Source organism: Xenopus laevis, chromosome 1L, assembly GCF_017654675.1.
Source record: "Xenopus laevis strain J_2021 chromosome 1L, Xenopus_laevis_v10.1, whole genome shotgun sequence".
NCBI lineage: Eukaryota > Metazoa > Chordata > Amphibia > Anura > Pipidae > Xenopus > Xenopus laevis.
In genome coordinates, this window is record NC_054371.1 from 73,109,004 (window position 1) to 73,122,659 (window position 13,656).

Consider the following 13,656-nt stretch of genomic DNA (forward strand, 5'->3'; position numbering starts at 1 on the left):
TAAATTGGTAAAAAAACAAAAAAACAAAAAACATTAACCATTTAGTTTCCAAATTAGGAAGCAACGTAATTTGCCTTTCCCTATAGCATCTTAAGCAGTGAATAAAGTTACAATTCCTCTATAACGGAACTTTTTATGGACTATAATGGAGAACAGGGCAACTTTGATAAGCAAGCAGAAGGGGTATCTGACTCTTGCCCACTTGCCCATTCCCCAGCTGCATTTGCCCATTTCCCCAGCTGTTAACCTTACTTTGTGATTCCTTGGCTTTGGCCACTGCTCAAGTGGTTCCTAGTAGCAATGTGTTACTTGAAAATTTCTGAAGGAGAAATTAATGGCCTCGACTTATAAACAGCTTTCAGTGTGATACAGAAAGTCATGCTATCAAGGCATATATAGTATTGTTTCAGACAGAATTACAATTACTTGAGTCTATTATGCATTTACAAGAATTAACCTTTAATTTTAGTTAAAGCATTTTTTGTACGGGAGTCCCATTTTATTTTATACATGGATACCATGTAAGCTTTTGGATGTTGCCATGTTAGTAACATGTTGCAATGTTGTTTTCCTTTCTACAGTCAGACAGCAATGCAAGCTTCCTCAGAGCTGCACGATCTGGCAATTTGGACAAAGTTGTGGAGTACCTGAAAGGGGGCGTAGACATCAATACTTGTAACCAGGTACAAACATCTTTCTTTTTTTTCATGTAAATTATATGTCATATGTCTTGTTTATAGGGGCTTTTGGTTGACATTTATTTCCAGAAGTGACAACATCTGGTGTGGAAAACCTGTGCAGCCACATTTTTCTCATCTTGAGATAAGTTTGATTGGAATTACTTGGGTACCAGGGCATGCTGCAGTTACTGGCATATGCTTAAAGGAACAGTGTAAAAATAAAAACTGGGTAAACAATATAGTTAGTTAGCCAAAAATGTAATGTATAAAGACTGGAGTGACTGGATGTCTAACATAATAGAACAGAACAGAACTTCCTGCTTTTCATCTTTCTAACTCTGAGATAGTCAGCGACTTTAAGGATGGCCACATGGGACATAACTGTTCAGTGAGTTTGCAATTGATCCTTTGCATGCACGTCATATTCAAAAGCAAATAGTTATGACCCATGCGACCCCCCTCAAGTCACATATTTTTACTATCAGTGGAAACCAAGAGAGCTGCAAAGCAGGAAGTAGTGTTCTGGCTATTTTATGTTCAACATTTAGTCACTCCAGTCTTTATACATTACATTTTTGGCTAACTAATTATATTGAAAACATTTTATATTTTGCACAGGCTACCCGTTTACCCAGTTTTTATTTTTGCTATAATATGATGTCAGTGCAGGGATAATACTTCAGTTACCCTAAAGCTCAGGCTGGTCAGCTCTTAAATTGTGTCATCAGGTTTCATGACAACTTGTACACACAGCTGAAGAGAAAGTACAAAAAAGCACGTTTTTGCCAAACAATGTTTTCACGTTTCACAGGGATAATTTTCCAAAAAAAAACAAAAATTTTTTGAAGTAGCACAACAAAAATGATTACTATTTAAAATTCTCTCTAATTTCTATTTTCTTTTAAGGATGCACTGAATCCAGGATTCAGTTCTGTATTCGGCCAGGATTCTGCCTTTTTCAACAGGATTCGGGTTTGGCCAAATGCTCATGTCTGGCCTAACCAAATCTAAATCCGAATCCTTAAAATCACATGACTTCTTGTCATAAAACAAGGAAGTAAAAGATTTTTTCTCTTTATCCCCTACCTGTTCCTGATTTGCATATGCAAAATATTCATGGCCGCCGGCATTCATCCGTATCTTCGACAAAGGATTCGGGGGTTTGGCCGAATACAATCCCTATTTCTTTTCCTGTAAAATTAGTTTTGCTTCCCTCTTCTGTTTCCATCAACAGCTCAGTATGTTTTGTTTCTGTTACATGTTACAATTTGCTACATTATATGCTAGCATTTCTCACTAACTAGTGTATCAAATTGTAACTGTTTCGCTATAACAGTCTTTAGTATCGAATACATTCAGGTAGCATGCTCAGTAGGGGCTGAACTTACCACTGCTAGGAAACGCCAGCAAATAATGTAGTTTAGAGAATCAGCATCCAGGCATATTGAGCTATTATTGAGAAACATGGGAGGGGAGAAAATGAACATTTTCAAAAAATATTAAAAAATAGAAAGCAAGTGACTATCTGCAATGGTCACGTTTCTATGCTCTTACTACTGTTACAGTGTTTCACCATCTCCGATACAGTTGTAATTACTTTATTTATGTACTTTAGCATGACACAGTATAATAGATTGGCTATAATTAAACCATTTTCTCCCTCTTGCCTTTGTGATAGTGTTTAGAGTTCATTACCTCTCAGTCCTCTTTTCTGCTCAAAAAATTTGGTTGTGCTTTCAACTTCTATATCTCCCCAGCAAAACTGGCCTGTTTTATGCAGCCTCGTTTATATCTTTCCAGCTCATTCCCAGTTGTGAATATTGTCTCTTTCACATGACCCCCCCATAACCTCAGAAGCAGAAGTGTGGGTGAAGCAGCCGTCAAAGGGACAATATGTCAGGCTCTTCACATAGCTTCAATACAGATGGACTGTTATATTCTCTTCTTCCTATTGAAGAAATGCACAAAAAGATAATGGCAACCAACTTTGATCTGTTTTCTATAGAAAAATGGAAGATATCAAGTACATGCTAGGAGCAAGCTGCCGTTTTTGTTCTTGTCTGAAGAATTAAATAATAATGGTGCACAGGCCAGTGGTGTAAATGACTGATTTCCATATAATTTAAGTGCCCCCATAACTTTATTAAGGTGACTGGTTTCTCAGATATACTGAAATTGCTTATCAGTTAAGTCTTCACTGGGCCCTCTGTTCTCCTCAGTCCATAGCTTCTTCTGGTAATTTTGTAAAACATTTGGTATTGTTATAGAGAGAGAGCAGAGTGGAGTGGTAAAAATTTCTTTGACGGCAGTGTTATTAATAGCTGAAAATATAAAATAGAAAGGGCAGTATTTTTCCATATTTTTTTCAAATGTGAAGCTATATTGCTATGAAACTAAAATACCATTCTTACATATCACATAAGAAAAATAAGTTTTTCTTCAGGTGTATTGTAGCAATCAAATGTACAACTATTATTTCTCTTTGTATGGTGTACTTTGTGGGAAGGTTTCCCAATATGTACACTAATAATTATTGTTTTAACAGCTTTGCAACCGGTCCTTTTTAAAATGTGCTTTTATATGCTCCTTGTCTACACCCTGACAATCAAATCTGTTGGCTAAGTTGATTCAAAAAGTAATCCAAAAAGAAGATAGACTGGAAGGAAAGATATGTATGATAAATATTTTTGTGTCTATTTTCTGAAGCCTGTCATTCAAAATTTTCATTGTGTGTCTCATGTAAAGTTATATATAGGGAAGAGACTTGTTGAAGTTAAAGTGTTTAGGCTGCAGGCTAGAAATCCATTTTGGAGTAGATATGAAAACACCATTATCTGAGATTCTGGACTTTTAGGTGTATACAGGCTTATAACTTACTGGTTTAGATATGTATTTTCTTAGAAGATATATAAATATTATAAATTTCTGTTGAATTCTTGAATGTACTTCTGAATTTAGCATTTGGATTTATCAACTTTTAGGCTTTGTAATTTGTGCAAATAAATATTTTTGCAGTAACAACAGTGCAGCTGAATTAGTCTCTCTGTATATGAGATTTATAGTGACTTACTGCTGTATGACGTGGATTTTCCCCATGGCTGAAACAGCTTGTCTAAATTTCCTAAAATGTTCATTCATTAAGTGCTATATTTAAGTCTGTGGGGGCAGACAGATGTGTACTGAGTGATCACATAACTAGTACTTTGAATTGCATTTACTTACTGCCTTTGTTTGTATTTCTTAAATTGGCTGTATTTTAATGAACTTTCCCAGCATCCTTATCCAATGGCACATGGCACACAACATATGAGGTGGGGGGTATGAATTGTAGCAGATCTAGAGCAGTAAATGAGTAGAGGCATTGTACAACATATCTCCTCTAGTCCAGTGAACATATTTCTGCAACAGCACAGTTAGTAGTCAGATCCTCTTGCCAGAGCTTTCTCTGTATCTGTAGAGAATCTTTGATGCCTTATAGTTCACATTTTGTTGTTGGCATAACATAATCATTAATGCAACAGCTATAAATGCATTTTGTTTGATGCCATTTGGTGCTGTGTTGTTCATATTAAATCCTTGGAATATACATCTACATTCTTAATGAAAAGACTAACGAACACTTAATTTTACAGAATGGACTCAATGCTCTCCACCTTGCTGCCAAAGAGGGCCATATTGACCTTGTGCAAGAATTACTTGAAAGAAGATCTGCAGTGGATTCTGCAACCAAGGTACAGAAATATTTTGTGTGGGTCTAGGGCACAAGGTGCAAACAATCAACTGTTGTCTAAATCCACTGGATAACAGGTTTATTGATGATGGATCCCATACATGTACTGTTATTTTTTCAAATACATGAGTTTCACTTTTTTTATTACTGTTCAATTTATATTTTTTAAAATCTTTGTCTATGCTGTTATAGCAGGGGTTCAAGTGGTTTAAAGCTCTCAGACCCAAAGGTACAGTTATGGGATCCGTTATCTGTAAACCCGTTATCCAAATTAAGGAAAGGCCGTCTCCTATAGACTCAATTCAAGTAATCCAAGTTTTTAAAAATGATTTCCTTTATATCTGTAATAATAAAACAGTAGTGTACTTGACTAAGATATAATTAATCCTTATTGGAAGTAAAACCAGCCTATTGGGTTATCTGGAAAACCCCAGGTCCCAAGCATTCTGGATAACAGATCCCATACCTGTATGAATATGAAATAAGAATACTCTCAATTCTATTCTTGAGTGCAGCTCAGGAATACTTTTATGTATAAAATATGAGCGAGCACTTCTCTACTTAAATGGGTACGTTTATCAAAGGTCAAGAATGTCTCCTTTAGTCTGTTCTCAGATCATTTTTTTCCAATAAGCTTAAGACTTTTCTGTTATTTATCAAAGTATTTTTTGCTTAAACAACTGGTGAGTTCAGTAATGGCATAGAACATTCTAACCAAACAATGGGAATAGGCACACCAATTAACTTTTTCAAGAACTTTAAGAGATCTTCTCAATTTGCTTTCAATGGATCCTATATGAATCTTGCACAAATCCAACACTACTTTCTCTGACTATGCATACTGGGTCTGTCAGCGAGGAAGTGGCGAGATGCCACGAAACGTGTAAAGCGAATGTTCTGATGTATTGTGTTTTTAAAATTGAAAAAAAGTGTGATTTTTAATTCAGTTGACATCCTCTTTGGTGCTCTGTCCTCTATGGTTTTAACATGTACCCCTTGTATAATATGAGTGCAATAAATAGGGCTTGTGCAGAACCGACTTTTGGCCTATTGTTTTAATCACAAAAAAAATCGATGTTTTTTGTTATTTCTTGAGCTAAACAGGGCAAACAGGGAGTTTGATGTTACTCCATGTTTGGTCCTTGTAAAATAGATATTTACCATTACTAGTGCACAAATAATTCCCCTGGATCATGGAATAGAGGGGCTGTGTACCGGTAATCTATCTAATTTATGTTATCTTAAGAGATCCACTGTGGATAGAAAGCTTTTAATAGCTGATACAAAACAACGCCCTTGCCCTTAGAGATGATTAATCAAATGAAATTCTCTGGTCAGACCCTAAGACTGCTAAGAGAAGGAATAGTTTTGATTTCTTCATGTTTAGACTGCAATTGATTGCATTTATTGCTGTGTAATATGATCATAAGGCATGTTGTATGTGTTACAGAAAGGAAACACAGCTCTACACATTGCCTCCTTGGCTGGACAAGCAGACGTGGTCAAAATACTTGTCAAGCAAGGTGCTAACATCAATGCTCAGTCTCAGGTAAGTTTGTTGAACGTGTTCAAAGATCTTGATATTTAATTGAAACGCTTTCATATGATTTGCTGGGATAAAATAATTGCTCATAGACAGTGCAGTAAAGAAGGGGTACAAACAACTCTCACACTGGTAACATATAACCTTAAGTACTGCAGAAGAATTTGGCTGCTTAGCACTCAGTTGGAATGATTATATAGTTGAAAGTCGTGTAACTTTCCCCACAATAAAAGCAACGCAAGTAATCTTCAGTCAACAAATACACATAGATGAAGATGTATTCAAAGTATTCCAGTGAAAATGTACACAATTTCTACTAAAGAATGAAGTGGTGTATAATATGCTGTGTTATACTAATGTAAATACTGTATTTTGATTCTAAAGCAAAAGGGTGCTAAGCTTCTTTTCTGTACAGAATGATAGAGACTATGACTTCAATATGATTTGGACTTGGAGGAAGAGAGATTTAAAATAGCTGTAGCTGTAGCAATGTTTTGCAGGGCTGCCAGTTAAAATGATTGAATTCTTTAATAGAATTGTATAATGTACTAAGCCAATTTATTACATTTACTACATGCTGGTGTTTGTAGGTATTAAACAGCCAAAGCAAAGGGGGGACCGACAGGACAGGGGACAGATGTATGTGTCAACCCTAATCTTGCAGGAATAACTGCAGACCTCACACAGAAACTCTTGTCAGTGTTCCAAAGCAGTGATTTTTTTCAGAGTTTCTTTACAGGAGAGGGATTTGTCCATCTGTAAATGGACCACTTGCAGAATAACGGCAATGTGATGCGGCAAGGAAGTCTTCCACATTGTTCTATAGAGATCAGACAGTGCCAGGATATCTGGGCTGCTGCGTGAGCAGGATTAAAATTGTTGTCATTACTGACTTTAGAGTTTAAAATACAGCATGATGACAACCGCCAGTTATTTGCCAGTGGAGAAATCTTCATTCAGTGGGGGCCAACCCAGCCCCAAGGGATTTTCCTTGGATTAATGTGGCATTCTGCCAGTAATGTTCCATGGTGTGTTATAGGCATTAACTCTTGTCTGGCACAGAGGTCATTTTGAATGATGCAGATACAAATAGAATTTATTATATGTGGATAGTTTTATGCTTTTAAAGAATACCTTGGTTGTGTGCTTTAGAACATCCCAGCAGTCATCCTCAGAGTTTCCCTTGATCAGGCAATGTTCTATAAATTGTATTTCATTTCGTGCCTTAATGACTTGTGCCCGCACGCAAGGTGCTTTCAACCCCTAAAATGTGCAAGAAAACTACTGGTAGTACCACTCTAGTTTCCTTTAGGTCTGGACCCTCACTTTCCTGCAGTACCTTTCTCTTACTTTTCCCGAAAATTAAATTAATTGTAGTTGATCATAGTTTTTGTGAACAAATAATATAAGACATTTCAAGCAATAAAGTCTGTTCTTTATTTGTGATCACTGAGAGCTTGGGCAGGTTATCTCCTTGACCCTTTGGCTTCCAAAGTTATATTTTAGGTTTTTAGGGCAGAGAGTGCTAAATGAAAGCAGTTTATAGGTTCAAGTGCAAGTGGAAGTTGTGCAATCTTTTATTCAAGTGGAATGTAACCTAGCCACTGTTGTTAGTAAATGAAATAGATTGACAGCATACACACGTTTCATTGTGGCTTCAGGTAGTGTCTGTGTTGTAGGCTGAATCCATGATTTTGTGTGTATATGGCTGAATGAAATTATACTTTTAGTGCCTCTAAATGATGTTTTTCAATTGCTTCTGTTATAGTTATGGTGTGCACATTGCTTTCATGTTTTCCTTGGGGATATTGGATTTCACAGAATTTACTGACTAGAGAAGCTCTTTTTGGAACACTTACAGAAATCCATAGACTATTGACAGTTCTAATAAGAGAGCACGTCGGACTGGGGGGGGGGTCTGTGGCCCTCCTCGGCCTTAGGGGCCCCCAATGCCAGTCGCAGCCACCCTGACCATAGCAGCATAATCCCCCACAACCCCCCTCCTCCTCTCCTTCCCTGTTCGTCCCTTGTTTTCTCTTTGCGCAGCTGTGATTGCAGCGTTGGGAGGTAGCAACAAGGTCTCAGGCAAGGAGTAGGTCTGGGTCAGCGGGGCCCATTGGGTTTTTTCCTTTTCCAGTCCAACCCTGGCTTCAAAATGTTGCTGTGATTCTCACAAAACGAGGTAGGGATTAGGGAGTAGCACAGGCTTACAGAGTAGTAAAATATGTGGACTGCAGTAACAGCAAAAAGGCATACTGCAATTGTTATGAGATTATCCCACTGGGTTACATAAGGCGCTAACTCCAATATGTAATTAAAGGCACTACATTTGCCCAGGTACAGTGACCCATAGAAACCAATAAGTTGTTTGCTTTTAAACAAGTGATCTGTAAGTGCTTCCTGCTGATCGGTTGCTAAGGTTGATCAGGCTAGCAGCAAACTTTGCCAATCTTGTTAAAATATTAAATGCATATTAAATACATATATATCCATTAGCATAGACCCACTTTACCTTCAGTCCTTTCTCACTCAGTAATGGGAATGTCCAGGCTCCTCCTCTACTGACCTTCTGCAATACAGAAAATGCTGTAAAGGAGGTTGGGGCCCCCAGGAGGGCTTGATCTTAGTTAGTGATCTTACTATTGCTATACCCCTTAGAAAGTGTATCTGGCTATAATACACAAGAGCCATGAATATCTTGTAAATTATATCCTTATAAATGGTGACTAGTGATGTCATCAGTTATAAACCATGAGTAGTGATGTAATTCTTGTCACGTGACTCACTTAAACTTGTGTATTATAATTAATAAAGTATGAGGACTTTATAAGTTACCTTGGAGTTCCATGACCTGCATAAAAACACTCTGCCTTGTACTTTTATATGATCATGAAACTCCTCGGTAACTTATAATATCCTTGTAATTTACAAGAAGGTGTACTTTATCGACTATATAACTCATGCGTATAAAGAACCCAGGTATGCATTAAAACCTGCTGTAAAAGAATTCCATTACATAGGGGTAACATGTTTTAAATGGGTGGTTCACCTTCCAAACAGTTTTTTCAGTTTAGTTGTTTTTTGATTATTCCCCAGAAATTCAATTACTTTACTTTATTTATTTAAAAATCTACGTTGAATGTTTGTGTCTCTGGTGTTTGAGTCTGGCAGCTCAGTAATTCAGGCGCAGACTCTAAACTGCTACAATTTTGCAACATTTAGTTGATACATTTCTCAGCAGCATCTCTGGGGTATTAGCAACTATTGTATCAATTCTAACAGCTGCCTGTAATGAAACCCAAGGATTCTGCTCAGCAGGGACAAAGATAAGAAATGTATCAACTAAATGTATTAATTTAGAACAGTTTACACAGGGTCGGGACCCCCTCCCAGAGCAGAAGGTGAAAAATGACACTTTACACTTCAATATTAGAAAAACGGTCAAACATACAAAATAGAAAGTAATTGGAAAAAGTCATCATTTCTGGTAATCTATCTGAAAACAACTAGTTGTTTGAAGGTGAACAACCCCTTTAAAAAATGCCCTTTAGAAATTGGCCTGCCATTGCTTAATTATCTCTTGAAAAAAATAGATAAGACTTCATAATTAAATCTTTCCAGCATTTCCCTTAGAGACAGATTGTACTTGGTGCATGTTTCACTGAGTGCTTAGCTTGTAGCAGACTTCCATCTCTGAAAAGCAAGACATTCAGTACTCTATACTTCAGTAACTGTGATCACAGCTGCAGACTGAATGTGAGTGAATGTATTCTCAAAGAGCACTCGGCACTTGCTAAATGAACATCAAATTAGGAAATGCCAAACCTTTGAATAGAATAAAATGTTACTGTTATACTGCTATATTCTGTCTAAAGTGAGTGTGTTGCACTGCCCAGACAAAACTTTATACCCAAAACCTTAGTCCATGCTTTCATTCTCTTTAATGGACTTATTAATTGCTCCATAATGACCCATAACAGGGTTCACGTGTGAGGCAGAATTTTTAAAGCCACATAACACTGATTTCTAAACTCAGATTCAAAGATGCTCCACATGCCTAAGAAAAGGGACATGGACAGGGTTCTAGTGTACTAGTTTTTGAATGGCTTTCTAAAGTATTACTTCCACCAGTTCTTGAGTTGTAGCTAATGACAAAAATGCTCAGTTTTCTAGTGAAAGTAGTTTTAACACGTTGGCTTTCAGACTGCCTCCTAACAAACACAAGGTATTTACATTACTCTCTATATTATAATTTATGTTTTTACTGCCCATTAAAAAGATCCGACTAGTGAAAAAATTCACCATGTAAAGATTCACCACAAACATATGTGTTTCGCCAGTGGTGACAATTTTCACTAAAGTGCGTAAGAAATTTGGCCCGTGGCTCATTTTGCTTTGTGTGACAAAAAAAACTGACGCGCAACAAAAAAAAAACGAAATGTCTGACAAACAAGTATGTCATTTTATCCTTCCCCTCTCCTTCCACATCAACCAAAGGAATCTGAGTTGTCCCACTGTCTATATAAGGACATACACATAAATATATGGTTTATTTATTTCAATGTGGAATACAAGCACCCAGATATTATCTGTTGGTGGTCACATTAATAATTAGTTGTGCCTGTGTTTGTCAGCTAGTAGTATATATATAGTAGTAATATATAAACTATAGATGGTACTTTTGCTTAAAAAGCAACATAGTGTAGTAGTAGATACCATTACCAGTTGACCAGAGGTAATGTGAAAAAGCAGTTTTAACATAGTGGATAGGAGCTCCTCTAACAATGTGAGTGCAGCAGTATACTGAGCAAAAAATGCATGTGATTTTGCCGTCCCAAAGCAGAAACAAGGTGACATGAAAAAAACCCATAGACGCTCATGTACTTGCTACAAAAATGATGCTCCAAAAAAATATTCACAAATTTTTCATTGCTACGTGAATTTTTTTTTGCCAGTTTCACAAATTTTTTGACAAAGCGAAACAGGACAGATTCGCTCATCACTAGATCTGGCACTTTAGGTCTTGCATTAAAATGATATTTTCACCTATTGCAGCAACAACACAGGCACAGGTTCATTTTCTGCATCACAGGGTCTGCTGTGCCCATTTTGTGACATACTGGGGGAATGCTGTGCTATCATAATCAGATATCAATCAATATAATCATATTATCAAAATAAAGCAAGTTAACCCATACCTAAGTTACTGTTTTCATTTACTATCTGAAGAATCACATTTACTGCTCTACATTACTTTACAGTATTTACTTTCGAATAATTTAGAAGTAGGTTTGTGCTAGTATGGCACTAAGGCAGTGATCACCAACAAGTGGCTCACGAGCAACATGTTGCTCACCAACCCCTTGGATGTTGCTCTCATTGGCCTCAAAGAAGGTGCTTATTTTTTGAATCCCTGGCTTGGAAACACATTTGGCTACAAAATAGTCCATCACATCCCTTATTTGGCATCCCCAGAAAAATGTTTATGCTTGTGTTGCTCCCCAACTCTTTTTACATTTTATTGTGGCAAATAGGTAAAAAAGGTTAGGAGCCCCTGCACTAAGGCGACTTCTCTTGTTAAAGGTGAACAGTAACACCATAAATTAAAGTGTTTAAAAGCAATGACAATATAATGTACTGTTGCCTGCACTGGTAAAATAGGTGTGTTTGCTTCAAAAACACGTCTATAGTTTATATAAACAAGCTGCTTTGTAGCCATGGGAGCAGCCATTCAAGCACAAGATACACAGTGGATAACAGATAAGTCATGAAGAATCCCATTGTATACTACAGAGCTTATCTGTTATCTGCTGTGTATCCTGAGCCTTTTTTCCTTTTTCAGCTTTGAATGGCTGCCCCCATGGCTACACAGCAGCTTGTTTATATAAAATATTGTAGAGTTTCTGAAGCAAATACAGAACTTTTACCAGTGCAGGGCAACAGTACATTATATTGTCATTATTTTAAAACACTTTCAGACAAGAAATGTCACAAGGCAATCAGAAAAACAATTTGGACTTGCCATCTAATTGTTAAATGTGCCCTGTTTCTCTCATGTTTACATACTGTTGTATAGTTTTTTTTAAAGCATGGAATGGGTACTTTTGGTTTCCCTAAAAAGCTAAAGAAAAGTACCCCACTTGTACTTTTGATTTCCCTTTTGTTGTATAACATTTTGTACTGATTAACTCTAAATTAATGTGCCTGGGCAGTTTTAATGCTAGGGCAGTAAAGGGCTTCCAAGAGTAATGTTTCACCCAAGGTCCTCTTTCAGGTTTTGTGCACTAATCTCATGTGGATGGAAAAAGACAGATGCAAATTCTGACAGAGAAAGTGGAATCCTTTCGTCTGGTGCCTGTGTCTTTATGAATCAAGCAGTTTAGAATTCATACATGTGTTCTGAATGGAATGAGTGAAAAGGGTGCTGTGAGGTGAAACCCATACAATAAATATGGTGACGAAACGCGTGTGATACATTTGATCCGACATCCGGCCTCATGCTGAGAATTTCATGGACAAGGAACTTAACCAATCCGAATCTTTTGACACCTTTGCAGTCAAAGCCAGTTTTAAATTGCAGACAATTATTTACTGTATATTTGCAGTTTCCTTGGGTGTCCGGTATCTTAGATTGTGTTGCCATGAAACACTGTGTGCCAGTTATAGTTTTGTAAATCACAGCTGTATGGTATTTTAATATGGCACGAGTGAGAGGTCAGTGCAACTTTATACACTGTCAATACCTTTATACATTTAATATTATGTGTCAAAAACAAAAGATAAATATTGTGTAGAGAAGATTGCTAGCCTGAAAGCCACTGGACAATACATGTAAAACCACATAGATGGATACACAAAGCTGCTTTCTAAGGGGTGGTACAAGTAAATGAGTTTGTCCTGGCTGGGTCCAAAACCAGAGCAGCAGTTGGAGCTGGGAAGAGTGCTTAAAGGGTTTATTCACCTTTTAGTTAGCATTTATTATGATGTAGAGAGTGATATCTGGGAACAATTTGCAATTGGTTTTCATTTTTTATTATATGTGGTTATTTAGCTTTTTATTCGGCAGCTCTTCTCAGCATTCTGGTTGCTAAGGTCTAAGTTACTTAGCAACTATGCACTAATTTAAATAAGAGACTGGAATATGAATAGGTGAAGACCCGAATAGAAAGATGAGTAATCAAAACTAGCAATAACAATAAATGTGTAGCGTTTAGATGGGGGCCAGTTACCCCCATTTGAAAGCTGGAAAGAGTCAGAAGAAGAAGGAAAATCATTTAAAAAAAACTATGAGAAATAAATAATGAATACCAATTGAAAAGTTGTTTTGAACTAGCCCTTCTGGAATATACTAACAGTTAACTTAAAGGTGAACCACCCCTTTAAACTCAGTATCATTAACACAAAGGGGCAAATTTACTTGAGGTCGAATATCGAGGGTTAACTAACTAAGTCGAAGTTAAATCCTTCGACTTCGAATATCGAAGTCGAAGGATTTAGCGCTATTCGTTCGATTGCATGATAGAAAGAAAAATCGTTCGATAGAACGATTAAATCCTTCGAATCGTTCGATTCAAAGGATTTTAATCCATCAATCGAACAATTTTTGTTCTACCAAAAAAAGCTAGCTAAGCCTATGGGGACCTTCCCCATAGGCTAACATTGACTTCGATAGCTTTTAGGTGGCGAACTAGGGGGTCGAAGTT

General features: G+C 36.9%; 1 protein-coding gene across 40 annotated transcripts in view; it reads left to right on the top strand.

Annotated features, from left to right (window-relative positions):
• LOC108710308 (ankyrin-2) overlaps positions 1 to 13,656 on the top strand; it is a 292,137-nt gene that overhangs the window by 182,438 nt on the left and 96,043 nt on the right. For 39 of the 40 annotated variants that reach the window (XM_041590234.1, XM_041590225.1, XM_041590237.1 and 36 more), the window contains exons 2-4: positions 582 to 683; positions 4,313 to 4,411; positions 5,861 to 5,959. In XM_041590234.1, coding sequence (XP_041446168.1) covers positions 582 to 683; positions 4,313 to 4,411; positions 5,861 to 5,959 — 300 coding nt within the window. Of the gene's footprint in view, positions 1 to 560; positions 684 to 4,312; positions 4,412 to 5,860; positions 5,960 to 13,656 lie in introns of those variants that run through there. The other variant, XM_041590352.1, reaches the window with a different exon arrangement.